Genomic DNA, 17,538 nt, shown 5'->3' on the forward strand with positions numbered 1-17,538 from the left:
ATGTGTAGGAATATTGGCAGTTTTATTTTCAGTCACTTTCCCAAAGACCCCTAGTATGGCATTTGCCTTTTTCATGGCCTCCACACAACCTCTGCTGTGACCCCAAGGTCTCGCTCCCGGGGGGCCGTCACCTCCTGTTCAGGAGTGTGTATGTGAAGTTAATATCCCCCCCACACACACATCACTTTGCTCTGAATTTATCCTGAATTGCCTTTGCCATTTTACCACCCATTCCCTCAGTTTGGAGAGGTCCTTTTGGAGCTCTTTGCAATCTCTTTTTGCTTTAACAACAATTTAGCGTCATCCACAAACTTGGCCACCTCACTGCTGGCTCCTAACTCTTGGTCACTGATGAGCAAGTTAAAAAGCTCAGGTTCTGATCCTTGGGGGACCCCCGTTTCTCTCTCTCCATTTGGGAAACATCCTGCAGCTAAACCGATTCCTGGTGCACAAGAGGACCCCTCCTCTTGTTCCTTGACTGCTCAGCTGACTCAGAAGTCTTTGGTGAGGAATTTGGTCCAGAGCTGTTTGAAAGTCCAAGTCCAACGTCAGCCAGATCTCCTCTGTCTCTATGGCTGGTTTGTGAGATGGGACCTGCTCTTGCAGAAGCCATGCTGGTGCTGCTTCAGCAGGGCTGCTTCTGCTTCTGGGCTCTTGCTTATGTTACCTTTAACGCTGCTTTTCACTCGTTTTTGGCTGAGTGGCCTGTAATATCCCGGAACTGGCGTTCCATTGACTCCAGTCCTCGGGTACAGAGGGACAAGTCCTCCCTTGCTGAGGGCAGCTGTGTTGCTCTCAAGTCCTGCTGGCGTCTGGGCCCCTTCTCTTTGGGTGCCTAGTCGCCCACAGAGAGAAGAATGGGAGGCTGGGCGAGGCTGGACCTCCCTGGAGCTGTGTCCGTGTCTGGGGCAGGGACTGGGAAGTGGAGGAGCAAGAGAGGATAGCAGTGTCACAGGCAGAAACCCAACCGGTGCAGCATCTCTAGGGCAGGGATGGCTTCACTGCGAGGGGGGTAACGTTGGCAGCCCCAGGATGGGAAGGGGGGGAGCACTGCCTGCAAGCACCCCCCCCCACCTTCCATCCAAAAATCCCATGCCTCTTCTGAGATGGCAGAGTGCAGCATCAGCCCAGACCCTTGGGTCCTGTGGGGTGGGTGTGTGTCTTTGGTGGGTGGTCTCTGAAATGCAGGTAGCAAGTGGCCCGGGGGGGGGGGGCGTAAATAGCCAGGCAGGCCTCTGTGCAGCTTTTGCTGCTATTTCCAGCTCTGACGCCAATTCTTTCTGCTATTTGAGGCTCCTCTGTGTCCCCCCCAGCCCCTCCTGAGGTGGAGGAGGAGCTGCCTCCGGCGTGCTTCTTCCCTCCCCCCCCCCCAGCTGCTCATTCACAACCACCCAGCGCCACACATGCCAGGCGGTCCCTGGAGGCAGCACACAGGAGCCTCTTTCCGCCCCCCCCATGATGCTGCCCCTGTCGCCTATGGGGAGAAGAGGAAGCCCCCTTCTTCCAGGGCCAGAGCCGGGCTGGGGGAAGGGGCGCCCCCGCTTCTCTGTCAACCACATGCGGAGGCTGGGACGGTGCCCCCCGTTTCGGCGGAGGGGGGCGCTGTCTGTGTCCTTCTGCTGTCGCCCCCCATCCCTCCAAGAAGACCCTGCAGCCCCACCGGGTCCCCCTCCCCTTGTGGCCTCCACTCTCCTCCACTGGCTCCCAGAGGGCGCCCCCCACAGCAACAGGGGGGCACCCCCCGTGACGGCCGCCTCTCCTTTTGCAGAGCACCACGCTGCCCGGTCCCGTCGGAAGAGCGTCCCCGGAGGGAAGCAGTACAGCATCAACATGGACGCCCCACCCGCTCCGCCCTTCCGGCCCTCGGTGAGCAAAGACCCCCCCACCCCCCCACCCTCCCTCTCGCACCCCCCCCCCGTCACACACCTCTGGGGGTCGTGCAACTGGAGGAGGAATCCTGGAATGGGAGAGTCAGAAGGGGAAGCCAAGGGCCATCTAGTCCAACCCCCCTGCAGGATCCCTGGGGGCCGCCATCCAACTCCCTCCAGCAAAGGGGAGGCCACCCAATCATAGAAAGGGCAGAATTGCAAGGGGCCCCTGAGGGTCATCGAGTCTGACCCATTGCAATGTGGGAATCCCCATTAAAGAATCCCTGACAGATGGCCAGGGAGGGATGACTGGCCTGGGGGAGGGAGCCCCTCCCCGTGGGACCCTGCCCAGTTGTCCTGGGTGCCGCTCAGACCCAGGGGGGCAGGGCTGGAGCCAGAGCTAGGGCGGGGGGGGGAGAAAGGGGGGCCGGCACCCGAAGAAGCTGCCTTGCAAGAGCCCACCCCCAGCAAGATATGGGGTCACAGTACAGGAAGGGGGGCAGCTGTGAAGATGCAAGGCTGACCAGCTGCCCCATCCCTCCAAGTGGCTGCCATTGTACTCTAGGGCATGAGGGACCGGGGGGCTGGCTGCTCAGCCCCAGTGGGCCAGTGCAGGGACAGGCCCTTTTCCTTGCCAGGAAAGCAAAGATGGAGGTGGGGGACATGCTGAGAGGCTTCTGGCTGTGGGGCAGTTGGCAAAGGCAACTCCTCTCTGACTCTGTCTCCCCCCCCCCGGACCTTTGGGGCCCCCCAGCAGCAGGGATTCCTCAGCCGGCGCCTGAAGAGCTCCATCAAGCGCACCAAGAGCCAGCCCAAGCTGGACCGCACCAGCAGCTTCCGCCAGATGTTGCCCCGCTTCCGCAGCGCCGACCATGACAGGTGAGGGGATGACGACGGCAACGAAGAGGGCCAGGGCTCCTCCCCCGAGAGGTAGAGGCTGGGCTTCCCCTCCCAGTGAGGAGCCGGTGGGGAGGCAGGTTGGGGTGCCCCATCCCCTGCAGGTGGACGCCAGGCCCGTCTCCCTCCCCCCCAAATCCTTGCCACTGGGTTGCCCTCTTCTGCTGCACGCTCTTCACCCCGACCCCCAGATCCCCCTGCTGCCCCCCTCCCTCCCCACGGCGGTGGCTGCGCTTGGCTGCCTCCCTGGGAGGCTCATCCCTGGGTCCCCGTGTGTATTTTTAGCCTCCTCCCAGCCGCCCCCCTCTGACGGCAGCCCCGACACGCTTGGGCTCTCTCTCGCTCTCCCTCCGCTTACGCCGCTCGGCTAAAAATATCCTCCTGGGGGCGGCAGCTCCGAGCAGAAATGCCACTGGGGAAGGGAGGGGGCCTCCCAGCAAGAGGAGGCAGCTCACAGGCCTCCTCTTGCACCCGCTGCCCACAAGGGGAGCCCCAGAGGGGTCCTCTCAGAGGGCGGGGGGCAGCTCTGTCCTCGGACCGGAGACACGGAGCTGGTGGGGGACCCCTTTGCCCCCCAGCTGCCTCTCTCCTTCCCAGAGGCTTCCCTGGATGAGAGAGAAGGAGCTGCGGGGCAGAGTGGGGGGCCGTCCCCCCATCCCGGGAACCTCCTCTTCCTCTCCCCCCCCCCCGTGTCCGGGGCTGGTGCTGCCCGCCTCTCCTCTGACGCTGCTCTACATCTCTCTCTCTCTCTCTCTCTTTCTCTCCTCCGCCTTGACCCCGTTCCAGGCTGGGACCCCCCTGGCAGCTGCAGAAATGTCCCCCTGGGGGGCAGACGCCAGGTACCCCGCCTGAGGGTGGGCTTTGCCCCAGCCGCCACCGGCACCTCCCTCCTGCCCCTCACTCCCCCTCCCCACCCCGTAGGAGCAGCCTCACGTGCGCCCCTCCTTCAGGCTCCCGGCACCCCCTGGACCCGCCTCCCTCTGCTCCCCCCACACTCCGGACGCGGCCTCCGCACCCCGCCTGCCTGCCCCCCACCCCCTTCCCGCCTGACCTGTCCCTTTGCCCCTCGCAGGGCCCGCCTCATGCAGAGCTTCAAGGAGTCGCACTCCCACGAGTCCCTGCTCAGCCCCAGCAGCGCCGCGGAGGCCCTGGAGCTCAACCTGGACGAGGACTCCATCATCAAGCCTGTCCACAGCAGCATCCTGGGCCAGGAGTTCTGCTTTGAGGTACATGGGGGGAGGGGCGAGAGAGGGAGGGCGGGTGCCTGGGCACGTGCAGAGCGCAGATGACCCCCGCCCTTCTGCCGCCCCCTCCAGGTCACCACGTCCTCGGGCACCAAGTGCTTTGCCTGCCGGTCGGCCGCTGAGCGGGACAAGTGGATTGAGAACCTGCAGAGGGCCGTCAAGCCCAACAAGGTAGGCCCCCTGGCGCCTGCCGGCCCTCGCCATTGGCTTGAGAGCCTGCTCCTCTTCCCCGTCCCCGATCCCCCCAAAAGCTCTCAGGTGGGCAGGGAGCCAGTCAGCCCCCACTTCCTCCCGTGAGGTCACTTCCTTTGCACCTGCTTTGCTCTGGGATGGGGGTCCTCCCCTTGCTTTGCCCCATGGCGCTACAAATGATAGGGGGACCCTCCCGCTATTCCCAGAAACGGATATTGAGAGGCAGGCGGGCTCCGGTGTGGCTGTCTGTCATCAGTAGCCTTATTCTCCTCTCTGAATCTGTCTTTTCCTCTTTCAAAGCCATCGCCGCCCCCTGTGGGAGGGAGTTCCACAGTTTAACTAGGCGCTGCCTAAAGAAGCACTTTGTTTTATCTGTCCTGAATCTCACTTCCTGTGGCTTCGTTGGATGTCCACAAATTCCAGTGTCATGAGGGAGGAAGGAAAGCTTTCTCTCCACTCTCTCCAAAGTCCCCAAAGCTGCAGCCTTTTCTCACGGGAGAATAAATCTGCCCCCCTCCCCAAAACCGCAGAAACAATAATTCCACACAGCACATCGCAGGCAGGGCAGCAGAGCTTTCCCCTCCGCTTTTGGGGGCTGGCGTGAGGAAGGGCATCTTCAGCCACAGAGGCTGTCCCAGAAGCACTTCTTTGGAGAGGCAGTTCCACATTCTTGGGGTCGCCACTGAGAAGTCCCCCTCGTGAACCACACACAGGCCCCAAACCGTGGCAGGCGCCCTCCTTCTTGCTGATCTTGTTTGGGGCATCCCTGTTTTACTCCCAGATGGAGAGGACCAGCCCAGCTCAGCATCCTGGGCTCTGTGTGTGTGTCTGTGCCAGCTCCCTAGCAGAGCATGGCAGGGATTGGGTCCGGCGTATGAGAGCTGCATTTCTTCCCTGGGAGGCAACTTGCTTTTCTGCAGACCTTCCTCTTCATCTCTGACTTGTGCAGCTCTTCTGTTGGGACCCGGGTTTCCTGGGGTCATCTGTTTCCACCCTGCTCCATTTGGGCCAGGGGCACAGAGGGCCAGTAGTGGTGAAGGAGAACCAGAACAGACCAGGCTCCACTAGCTGCCTCCAAACGGTGCTGTCTCAGCCTTGAAATTTAAAAGAGAATGACTGTGGTTTGGAAACAATGATTCGCAGCAGAGAGCTAAAAGCCCAAGATGAGATGACGGAAGCTGCAACTTGTTTTCTCCTGCTCTGGAGGGTTGGATTCGAACCACTGGCTTCAAGTTACAAGAAAGGAGATTCTGACCAAAACATCAGGAAGAACTTTCTGACAGCAAGAGCTATTTGATAGTGGAACGGTCTCCCTCAGGAGGAGGCGGACTCTCCTTCCTTGGAGGTTTCAAAGCAGAGGTTAGATGGCCATCTGTCATGGATGCTGGAGCTGAGATTCCCGTATCTCACGGGGTTGGGCTAGATGACCCCTGGGGTCCCTTCCAACTCTATGATTCTCTGGGAGCCAGAGTCAACTGGGCCGTCTTTCTCTTAAGTTTCATACATCTCTCTCTGGTTTTGCCTTTGCCCTGCTGCTTTCCCCAAAAAACTTACTCTTTAGGGCTAAATTAGACTAGGCAACAAACCACGGAAAACGTGGTTGCTGTTTGTTCCATTTCATGGGGGAAAGTGGCTGGGCAAGCAGAGTTGTGGGTGAGGCCTCCCTGTCTCGCTCTCGCTCTCGCTCTCGCTCTCGCTCTCTCCTGCCTTGAACTGTGCCACTTATAGCAGCAGCGCCTGTCACTTCTTGGTTAGCCTGGTAAGCTGAAGTGGCAGCTTTTTCCAGGTCAGGCCACTTTGCAACGAGGAGCCGCTCCTCCTCCTCCTCCTCCTCCTCCTCCTCTCCTGGGGTTGGAAAATGGTCTTTTTTTCTGGCTTTCCTCCCCATTTGCAGTTCTGTCTCCAGGCTGCAGGTATCTTGGCTGGCAGGACAGGGGTGATTTTGTTGTTGTGAACTGGGTTGCTCTGCCAGCCGCAGGTTCCTCTGGGACGCCAAAGGGAGCAAAGGGCTCTCCTTCCTTGGAGGTTTACAAGCAGAGGCCGAGCGATGCTTTAGTTGTGATTCCTGCATTGCAGGGGGTTGGACTAGATGACCCTGGGGTCCCTTCCGACTCTACGATTCTGTGCTTCTGGGAAAGGGTTTTTTTCACTTCCTGTTGGCCTCTTCCCGGGAAGTGTCCCACGATGAAAGGTTCCCCTTCTTGTCTTTTCCTTGTTTATATTCATTAGATGGCTATCCTGCCCCTCATCACAAGATCTCCGGGCGGTTGCAGGGTATGACGCTGGCCGTGAGCGCATCTCCAAGAACGGAGGCTAGGGCTCTGGCCGGCTGCCTCACGGCATTTGCTTAGGCCTGAGGATTTCTTTTGGTTGAGTCCCATCAGGGGAAAAGGCAGGGGACAGATAGATAGATAACAGGAATACATCCGCAGAGCTCCTTTTTACCCCAAGGCCTCTCAGTTCACCCAACTTGGAAGCATGGCAGAGCCAACTGGGACATCAGCACCATGTGAGATTCTCTGGGTGCGATTCAGCTGCTCAGATCTCATGAAGCACCTTATCAGATATTGGAAGAAGACTCTGCAGAGCAGGAGCTGTTTTTTTATCTGTGGAACTCCCTCTCACAGTGATGGCCACCAACTTGGATGGATTTCAGAAGTTGTTGGTGTCCATCTGTCTTGGGAGGCAATGGAGGAATGCACCTTGGGCAGGGGATCAAACTCGAACTGTTGTAAGGTTACAGCGCCTGCTGGGGCTGGAGCGGATGAAGGCATCTGCTTGCGCTGCTTCGGATGCACCGCGGCGTTTTCTCTCTCTGTGCTCCTCCTTCCTCTGGTCACCGCTGTCAATGCACAGCCTACCTGCCTGTCTCCAGGCACGGCGGGGTCGATGTTGCCAGCCTTCATGTCACATTTGCAGAGAATTTTGTAAAACAGCTCCCCATAGAGCCTGTCCTTGGGGATCCTGCCATCTTCCATTCTGTGGACATGATCAAGCCGGCTTGAAAGAGGATCAGACAAATTCACAGAGGAGAAAGGCTATCAAATGGCTACCAGCCACGAAGGAAGGCGATGCTCTCTGCCTCGCCAGCCAGAGGCAGCCGTGCTTCCAAACTCCAGTTGCTGGAAACCGCGGGAGAGGAGAAGGCTCTTGCATTCGGATTCTGCTTGCTAACTTTGCACAGTTCATCCACACTTGGCCTGATCCAGAGGGAGTTATGCTTTTAAGGTCCCAAGGCAGATTACAGCAATCAAAACGCACACAATGCTAGGAGCAGTTTAAAGCAACTTACAGTCACAGAAATAAGGTGGGTCCTAAAAGCATAACACCTCCAGCATCCTCTGGAAGCTGTGCAGTGAGGGGGTGCCCTCGGGGGGGATGGATTTCCACAGCTGAGAGGTCACCACCGAGAAGGCCCTCTCCTGGGCTGCCCTCCCCCAAGCCTCTGAGGGCAGAGGAAAACCAAGAGGGAGGCCCCCTTCTGCCAAAGGGGTCTCTAGGGAAGGAGGAAGGTGCCTTTCAGAGATTTGGGGCTTGAGCCATTTCAGGCTTGGAGTGCTAATGTGAGCACCTTGAATTAGGCTCACAAATCAGCCAGCCCCCAACCCTCCTGCTTCTGCCGGGGGGCCTTAGGCCGGGGCCAGGACTGGGTTGGATCTCATCCTTATCTTTGATCCAAATCTTTCCCTTCTATTTCGTCTGTGAGGCATCTGACAAAAAGTACATACATGGATGTGGGGTAAAAGGGTGACTGCAGTACACTGTAAGCAAGTGTAAAGTAAACTTTGGAGCAAAAAATAATAATCTTAATTTCAAGTACAAGCTCCTGGGGTCTGAATGGGAGGTGATGGCCCAGGAGTGAACCCTTGGGGTCACAGAGACCTTGGTGAAGAGGCTGCGTGGGGACCGTGGAAAAGACAAATCCCATGCTAGAGATCCTTAGGAAAGTGGCTGAAAATAAAACTGCCCAAATTCATGCATACATAGATAATCTTAGTTGTATGCCACCTTTCCATAATTGAAACCATGCTCAAGTCAGCTTACAGCATAGAAAAAAACACATAATTGCAACGTAACAAAATAGTCATAAACATCAAGAAATACACAACCAAAGGGAACAATTTCCACATAGATCAAAACAACATCCAAACTAAAGATGCCAACGAGACCCCTCTAACTGATACCTCAGCCCAAAAGCCTGTTCAGCAGCCTCTGCAGTTGTAGCTGGAGTCATTCAGGGCCCTCCCAGGCCAGGGGGGTGAAGGCCTGCAAGGTCTTCCAGGACTCCCGGCCAAGAAAACGAACCTCATGGCGTCATAGAATTGTAGTGCTGGAAGAGCCATCTAGTTCCACCGCTGGCAGCACCGAAGTATCTGTGAAAGGGTTTGCATGCCCAAATACTGCCCCCACCAGGCACTCCTTTCTTGGTGGGGAGAGGGCTGGAGCAGAAGGCAACAGGCCCCCGTCCTGAACCACGCGGGGCAGTCATGGTAGGATTCCACCCCCGTCCAACTTCTGGAGAAATTGGGGCTTCTCTCTGCGTAAAGGTGACCTCCTGACCTGGTCCTCACAACCAGAATGGGGTGGATTTTGGTAAGCAGGTTTTGTGGTTGCACCTCTTCGAAAAGCACCCCAGTTCTCTCGTGTTGGTTGGTGCTTTCAGCTCTCTGACAGGGTTTCCCTTTCCTGAGCATAGCTTTTGTCCCACCTTGGGAGTTTTATTTGTCCCAAGAAATCTGTTCTGCACTCCTCAAAAGCGCCTTTCTCCTTGTTTCTCTTGAGCCCAGAGTCCCGGTGCTTTGTCAGGGTCTCCCATTCACGTACCGTAGATTAGGCTGTCATCCATGGAGACAGGGACTCCTTTCATGTCCCCAAGGAGTTCAGTCATCTTCCTTTGAAAAGCCTGGGGAGCACGCGTGATTCCAAACGGAAAGTGCCAAACAGAACCTCCCACCAGGCGTGACGAGAGCCGTCATTGTAGGGCTCTGGCTTGTCTTGGGTGTTTGCCAGAAGCTGCTTGGAGGAAACGCTTTGGCTCCAGCCACTGTTGGGAGCAGGTCCTCTGGCATTGGGATGGCACATTCTTCCCCAACATCGGCTTCGCTAGACTTTTAAGGGTCTGACAGATGCACTCCCCCACCCCCGTTGGTGCTGTTACACACCAGGCAAGAGGTTTGGAGGTCTCCTTTCTCGCTGCATTTCCACCTTGTGGAGCCAGGGATTCTGTGGGGTGCTTGTGCCCTCCGGAGTTTGGCACCTGGTCATAAAACAAGATCCCCAACATCATCTGAGACCTGCTGGTATAGGGTGGTATTTAAATTCAATAAATCATCATCGTCATCTATCATACCTGTGTCTTCCTGTTTCTGTCACAGAACGTAGGATTGGAGAAAGCTGCCTTATTCCGAGTCTGAGCCTTGGTCCCTTTGATGCAGTAGGGACTCAGCCTTTCAGAAAGGGAGCCTGTATCCTATGTCCTCCAGGAAGGCAACCAGCTTGCACTTGCTGCAGGTGTAGTTTTGCACCTTCTCAGGCAGGAAGACAAACATAGCCCAGGTGTGGCAGGTCACTGCAGCAGGTCCCTCGCCCTCCCCGTCTCTTGGTCCTCTGCACACCGTGAGGCAGCACTCTGGGTCTTCCCCTCCAAACACCCTCAGAAACGCCCCCGTTTACAAGTTTTGATCACAAGGTCTCAGAAGCTGCAATATCAGCTAAGCATAATTGCTGCTGGCTGCTAGCTCCTTCCACAAGTCTCCCCCAGCTCTTTATCCTCTTCATTTGAACAAGACTTCCATTTTTTGGAGGAGTCCTTCTTGCCTCCAACAGCTTCTTTGGCTCTGCTCTTTAACGGTGCTGGTGTCCTCTTGGCCCTCAGGTCAGGAACATGCACCTGATCCGTGGCACCTTAAGCAGCTCCCCAACATTCTGATCTGACCCCCTTAACGTTGCCTTTCAGCTTCCTTTTTTCTCAATCCCCTCTTTTTGGGGACTTTTTTTATTTCAAAGTCAAATGTGGTGAGCATTGGATTTTCTTGTCCATTGTCCATTTAGAGCGCTGTGTTCACCATTCCCAGTGAGTTCAGGAACACTTAGATACTGTACCAGGTCCTGGGCATCACTTGGGGGGATGTCCCAAGTCGCTTGCTTGCCTAGACCAAAAGACCCTTGTGGCTGTTCCTCAGAAGGGAGTCAGTTCCAGCTGATTGGAGGCTTCTGTTTGATCCTTTTGGAGACGAGGCTACTAAAACCACACATGGTGTTGCAAGTGCAGTTAGCCCATTAGACAGAGAGCACCCCTCTCCTTGTTGGAGAAAGAGGCTTGGAAGAGACTCTTCCTCTCCCCTAGCAGACTTGGCACAATTATTCCAAGGACATTAAAACTTTGTTAGACTCGCATCTGCCACCATCCGCTTTTAAATAAGCATTCCCCACAAAACAAACTTAGGCTAGAATAAATCACGGGCAATTAGCTTTGCAAATAAATTAAGATTTTTAACCACTGAGTTTCAGAAGTTGCAGCAAGCAAGTCTCCTACTATTGGCAGTATGATAAGAAGCAAAACTTTCCAAATGACCTTAAAAAAACTTGGTTTCCTTAGAAATAGGATCATGCAATCTTTGGGTTAGCAAAGTTGCAGGCTGTGAAAATCTCATTTTAGAGAGATTTTCCATTCACATGGTTTTTCTTGCAACTGGGAGCAATTCCACATGGCTCCTTTCTTCGAGGAAGGTGGAGGGTGAGGAAAGGAAAACCTGCTGGAAGCATGTGAACTCTGTCCACACTGGCAACTGAGCTCAAGGCTTATTCCTTTCAGGCATTCAAGTCTGAGTCAGGAACAGTGTATTGCCACAAGCTTGGCGGCTCACGCCAGTGGCCCACTTAGTCCAGCATCCTGTTCTCACAGTGGCCAGCCAGACACCCAGAAGCAGGATCCGAGCACAAGCTGATTATCTCAGCGCTGCATAAAGAAGGACTTCCTGTTAACTGTCCTGAATCTTCCGACATTCAGCTTCCTTGGATGTCCAGGTTCAGCCCCCGAGGGAGGCAGGGCTGGGAAAGGAAGACCCCTGGAGCGTCCCTGCCAGTCTCTCCCAGGGGCCAGAGACGCGCAAGGCCTCTGCCTCCTTCATTATCTGGAGTCTGCGGTGACCATTTCACCGCTGGCACCCGGGGTCCCTGCCTGCCCTCTAGGGGACGTGCCTCCTGCCTGCCCTCCCACTTGCCCGACCCCCGCCTTCTTTCCCCCTGCCCAGGACAACAGCCGCCGTGTGGACAACGTCCTGAAGCTGTGGATCATCGAGGCGCGGGACCTGCCCCCCAAGAAGCGCTACTACTGCGAGCTGTGCCTGGACGACATGCTGTACGCCCGGACCACAAGCAAGGTGCGGACAGACAATGTCTTTTGGGGGGAGCACTTTGAGTTCAACAACCTGCCGGCGGTGCGCACCATCCGGCTGCACCTCTACAAGGACACGGACAAGAAGCGGAAGAAGGACAAGAGCAACTACGTGGGCATGGTCAGCATCCCCATCGCCAGCGTGACGGGGAGACACTTTGCCGAGCAGTGGTACCCGCTCAGCCAGCCCAGCGCCAGCAAGAGCAAGTCCGGCTGCTGCCCGGCCATCCGCGTCAAGAGCCGCTTCCAGACCATGAGCATCCTCCCCATGGAGCTCTACAAGGAGTTCGCCGAGTACGTCACCAACAACTACCGCATGCTCTGCGCCGTCCTGGAGCCCGTCCTCAGCGTCAAGAGCAAGGAGGAGGTGGCCTGCGCCCTGGTCCACATCCTCCAGAGCACCGGGAAGGCCAAGGTACCCCCCCGGGGGGATCGGGGAGGGAGGGGTTGGTGGGCGGGCCTCAGGCGGGGGGGGATTCCATGGGCAGAGAGCCGCCTGGCCGCTAGCGCCCCCTCTGCCTCTCCCCGGCAGGACTTCCTGTCCGACATGGCCATGACGGAGGTGGACCGCTTCATGGACCGGGAGCACCTCATCTTCCGGGAGAACACGCTGGCCACCAAAGCCATAGAGGAGTATCTCAAGCTGATTGGACAAAAATACCTCAAAGATGCGATTGGTGAGCAGGGGGCGGGTGGGTTGGGGGGAGAGGGGAGGGGAGGAAGTGTCCTTCCATTCAGGCTGTAAGTCACCCTGAAGCAGGGTCTGAGTGTCGCGGGGGGTTCTCCTGAGGAGGGCAGGCCTGAGCTGTGGAGGAGGAGGGGGGGCCTCCAACTGGGGCATGTGTCCATGGAGGTGCTGCTGCCCCCAGCCCCAGGCTCCTGACTGCTCCACCTGCCCCGTCTCCCCGCAGGCGAGTTCATCCGGGCCCTCTACGAGTCGGAGGAGAACTGTGAGGTGGACCCCATGAAGTGCTCGGCCTCCACCTTGGCAGACCACCAAGCCAACCTGCGCATGTGCTGCGAGCTGGCACTCTGCAAGGTCGTCAACTCTCATTGGTCAGTGCCGGGAGCGGGCAGGGCTGGTGGGGGAGCGGTTTGGCGGGGGGAAGTGGGGATCGTGGTGCCAGGGACTGGCGGTCCACGGGGGGAGGGGCGTGGTCCTGCCTGGCCGCCCGCTCACCCCTCTCCCTGCCCCTCCCCAGTGTGTTCCCGCGGGAGCTGAAGGAGGTCTTTGCGTCATGGAGGCTGCGCTGTGCTGAGCGGGGCAGGGAGGACATTGCCGACCGCCTGATCAGCGCCTCCCTCTTCCTGCGCTTCCTGTGCCCGGCCGTCATGTCCCCCAGCCTCTTTGGGCTCATGCAGGAGTACCCGGACGAGCAGACCTCCCGCACCCTCACCCTCATCGCCAAGGTCATCCAGAACCTGGCCAACTTCTCCAAGTGAGTCGCGGGGAGGCGGGGAGGGAGGGGGGCAGCACGGACAAGCTGTGATGCGTGTAGTAGGCTCAGCAGGGCAAAGGCGTGGAAAGGGTTTGGGCTGCCCACCCAGCCCTCGCCAGCCCAGCTCTGCCTCTGAGACCCAGGGCTCTTGGGGCTGCTTCCAGCACAGTTCAGCTGAAATAGGCACAGCCACCCACTTGGAGGGGGGGAGGCCGGACTAGTCTAGCTGATTTTTTTATTTTGTGAAAGTTTTGCACCACTTGATTGTAAAAAGAACCTCAGAACAGCTTATGAATGAAAGATAAAAACAGCTATCTAAAACACTGAAGAAAAAATTAAGCCACAAAGAGATGAAAGCAAGTGCAGCATAGCTGGGTAGGCTGGTCCGAAGAAAAATGTTTTTAGCAGGTGCTGAAAAGAGGACAGTGAAGTTGTCTTGCCTGAGTCAATAGGCAGGGAGTTCCAAAGTGTGGGTGCTGAGCATCCGTGGGGCCAGGCCCCCTCGCAGGTGCCCCCAACAGGCTCCTCCTCCTGCTGGGCCCTCCCACATGCACCATTTGAGGCGCTTCTCCCTGTGCCCCTGCTGAGGGAGGCGTGGAGCGGGCAACACAAGGCCTTTCTGGTGGTGACCCCCCACCCCGCCTGCAGAGTGCTCTCAGGTTCTGTTTTGGTCCTTTCTTAGTGGGGTGGGAGCCAGCAGACCGGCCTTCTTAAGGAGTTTATATATGCGGTTCCCAGTGCTTACACTCTTGTGGTTGGGCCACTTGACCGAAAAAAGCATCTGACACTTGCTAATAATCCTCATTATCCTACTGGGGGGCCTAAGTTGTGCCCCCCCCCAATATCACTGTGCCCCCCAAAAAGTTTAGTTCCTGTAAGTGAAGCCCTCCTCCAAAAAAGAGCCACGTAGACACAGATACATGTGAAAATTCACTTAACACAAGGCATTTGTACCCAAACCTTGCTATATGCACTGCAGATTCAGATATCCAAACATCATTTTTTACTTCCTTGTTTGCCTTTTGCTGGTTGGCTGAGGAACAGAAAGGTTTCAGAGGGCTTTCCTGGGTTTATTTAGGCTTTGTGAGGCAGAAATTCCATGGCTGAAAACGTATTAGAAATGTTCTCATAGGAACCAATGGAAATTGTGAACTCGCTATGCAAACCTCTGCCAGCCAGCGATTTCCACGTAACGCATTGTGTTTGGTAAAGGGGACCTGCACGCCTCTACTGTTCATGTGTTAAAACAGTGATCCCCCAAAAGAGGGTGCCCTCAAGGGCGGGTCAGCCATGGTGAGAGGGGCAAGGAATGCCTTTGACTAAGGTAAATCTCAGTTTTACAATGACAAACTAATAATAATGGGCGATTTCAGTGGAGGGATAGCATTAGAACATGATAAAATAAGCAAATGTGGCCAAGCTAAAGAAGGGAAACTACCAGAGACCTTCTTCAAAATGGTGTAATCGATGGGCCTAACGGAGATACAAAAATCGTACAAAACATGAGTGTTGAGTTCCAAAAGCAAGGAAGGATTGGACCCTGATTAATCAAAGACACACGAGGCTTGACCAGCAAGACTCTGGGAGGAGTGCGTATCGCCACTCCCTCTTCCAGGCCGTTTTATTAACAAAAGAACTCTTTACACAGTGTTCGTAAGAACCAATCAGATTTCCTCTGAACATTTCCAAAAAAAAAAAAAAAACCACGTGGGGACAAAGTTAATGTTAAAACTACAAAAAGCTAATTTGAGCATGCATACATTCTGGGGTAAATAAAACAGGACTAAAAGGAGGAACAGAACTAAACAGAACTAAAGCACTCAAACAGAAACAATTTGAATTGGCAAATAAACCTGGGAAACTACTAGCATGGGAACTGAAAAAAGAGAAGAAATTTAAACACTATAAACAATATTGCAGCCGAAGAGTGAATAATCTACAACCTAAAATACATTAATAAGGAATTTCAGAAATACTACACAAAATTATACACAAAGGGAGGAGAAAAGGAGGAGATGACACAAAGGTACATTACTGAATCTAAACCTCCTTGCCCAACTTGCCTCAGTGAACCAATTCCAACGGTGGAGATAGACACTGCAATTCAACAAGCAAAAATAAGCACAATATCCAGGACCTGATGGGTTCTCAGCTATGCACTACACAACAGGAAATCATAGTACTCCCGCTGAAAGAAGTGATGGCTGGAGCTTTAAAAGGTGAAAATATTCCAGAGTAATGGAAAAATGTGTTCCTAATACTAATCCCAAAACAAGATTTGGCTATACCTCACCCAAAAAACTTTAGGCCTATCTCTTTATTAAATAATTATTATAAACTTGTATTATGCTATAATCCTGGCCAAAAGGCTGAGAGAAATATTGAAGGTACACGAAGATCAAACAGGCTTTTTATCTGGCAGACGGATGAGGAGGAATGACAAAGAGGCAGTAATACTATTCCTGGATACAGAGAAGGTGTTCAGTAACATTTCATGGATGTTTATAGAGAAGGTTTTAGAAACCATGGACTTGGGGGGGGGGTGGAATTAAAGCAATTTATCACAAAGAGCAAACATACCTATTAATGGCAAAGTAATGGAAGAATGTAGTATACAGAAAGGGACAAGACAGGGCTGTCTGTTGTCCCCACTGTTAATTCATTTTGGTACTTGAAGTCCTTCCCAAGAAAATTCGTAGGGATTCGAGCAGGACAACGAAATTACAAACTTCAAGCATTTGCGGACTACATAGTTTTGACACTGGAAAATCCTTTAAAGAGCGTCCCAAAAGCTTTAGAAGTTATAACAAAATTTGGAAATCTTGCCAGATTCCATATTAATAAGGAAAAAACCAAAATTATTATCCAAAAGCTTGTTCCTATACGCAACAGCAGTTGCAAGAATAGTTTATGCAAAAAGTTGGAAAGAGGCTATCCCGACAAGAGACCATTGGCTACATAAATTAATAGAATTTGCTGAACTAGCGAGCATGACAACTAAAATAAGGAATATAGATGGAAAGAGAGATATGTTGAGTATTTAAAACGAAGCAGTATTAAAGTTAATTTGCAAGTCGGGTTAAGTTTGTGATCAGCAGCTGACAAAATAAGTAATCATGAAGGGAAGGGAAAAAGGATGGAGGTGCAAAGGCGATTCAGTGATATCAATGAAAGAGAGGTTGGCAAGTCTGTATGGGATTTGATAGGATGGAAAATGTATAATATAAACCGAAAAATGAACAATAATTTAAAAAATGCCTCTGACTAATGTTGCCCTGTTTGCCAGTTTCAGCCTTCCCTAGGGCAGGGCGGGTCTCACCCCTCTGTGACCCGGCTGGGGGGTGGAAGTGCCTCCGGGGGGCCAGGGGCTGCAGGGCGAGGAGAGCGGGGGCCACTTCTGGCTCAGCAGCGCTGCCTCCTGGCCGCTTCGATGGAGACACTGCTCCTGGTCAGCTCTTCATGCTCCCCGGGGTTTGGGACCCCGTTCCCTGGAGACCCCAAGCCTGAAGCTGGGCCCCTTTCTGCCCTTGACGGGAGGCCAGCGAGGGCCAGCGAGGGGCAGGGACCGGCTCCCTGCTTCATTCCACCCCCCTTTTACCTGAGTCTCAGCGGGCTTCTCTTCCAAGCACGGCTGTGGCTCCTCCTGCTTCAGGCCGCTTGCTCTTCTCTTCATTCATTGGCCTTTTTCTTGTCTTAATAGCTTCTTATTTTACTGGTTGCTTTTGCCTGAGAAGGGTCAGTACCCTAAAGGGCAGGATAATTATGGTTTTAAATAAACCTATTGAATAAATCACTTTCGTTGCAATTCCTGCATTGCAGGATTGACTAGGGGACCCTTGAGGTCCCTTCCAACTCTACAATTCTATGATATCAATAATAATAATAATAATAATAATAATAATAATAATAATAATAATTCAAACCAGCAGCACCAGGGACAATAAAGTGGGCAGCAGTTGATCCAAGGACACCCCCTGTTGAGGCTTGCAGGCTCCTCGGTTGCCTCCTTCAGCTTCAGACACAAGGAAGCACCCTGCCCTGCTTGGCCCCCTGGCTGCGTAATTCTGCCATGGCTGTGGTTTGCAAACTGGCTTCAAGGGCAGTTCCATGTCTGACGCATTGCTGTAGCCTAGTCCATCAGAACAACACTGGGGGGGGGGATAAATTGAGAGCAGGCAGGAGTTGCTCCACGGACACGATGGTGCAAGGGGGGTCCTCAATGGCTGCCTTCTCCCTCCCCTGTGCCCCCCTCAGGTTTGGGAGCAAAGAGGAGTACATGGCCTTCATGAACGAGTTCCTGGAGCTGGAGTGGTCCAGCATGCAGCAGTTCCTGTACGAGATCTCCAACCTGGACACCCTCACCAACAGCAGCAGCTTCGAGGGCTACATCGACCTGGGCCGGGAGCTCTCCACCCTCCACGCCCTCCTCTGGGAGGTCATGCCTCAGCTCAGCAAGGTGCTGGCCCCGCCCAGGGTGGGGGAGGGGGATGCGGGGCCAGCGG

General features: G+C 54.6%; 1 protein-coding gene across 9 annotated transcripts in view; it reads left to right on the top strand.

Moving 5' to 3' along the window:
* SYNGAP1 (synaptic Ras GTPase activating protein 1) overlaps positions 1–17,538 on the top strand; it is a 55,578-nt gene that overhangs the window by 22,570 nt on the left and 15,470 nt on the right. For 6 of the 9 annotated variants that reach the window (XR_014544860.1, XM_083600429.1, XM_083600432.1 and 3 more), the window contains 9 exons: positions 1,769–1,866; positions 2,623–2,747; positions 3,838–3,991; positions 4,082–4,180; positions 11,455–12,012; positions 12,130–12,274; positions 12,509–12,653; positions 12,800–13,036; positions 17,291–17,492. Coding sequence is in view for 8 of the 9 variants with exons in the window: in XM_083600429.1 (XP_083456555.1) it covers positions 1,769–1,866; positions 2,623–2,747; positions 3,838–3,991; positions 4,082–4,180; positions 11,455–12,012; positions 12,130–12,274; positions 12,509–12,653; positions 12,800–13,036; positions 17,291–17,492 (1,763 nt within the window). In the remaining variant the exon portion in view is untranslated. The remainder of the gene's footprint in view (positions 1–1,768; positions 1,867–2,622; positions 2,748–3,837; positions 3,992–4,081; positions 4,181–11,454; positions 12,013–12,129; positions 12,275–12,508; positions 12,654–12,799; positions 13,037–17,290; positions 17,493–17,538) is intronic. The other 3 variants (XM_083600430.1, XM_083600436.1, XM_083600435.1) reach the window with 1 other exon arrangement.

This window comes from Podarcis filfolensis (assembly GCF_964270895.1).
Source record: "Podarcis filfolensis genome assembly, chromosome: 2".
Lineage (NCBI taxonomy): Eukaryota > Metazoa > Chordata > Lepidosauria > Squamata > Lacertidae > Podarcis > Podarcis filfolensis.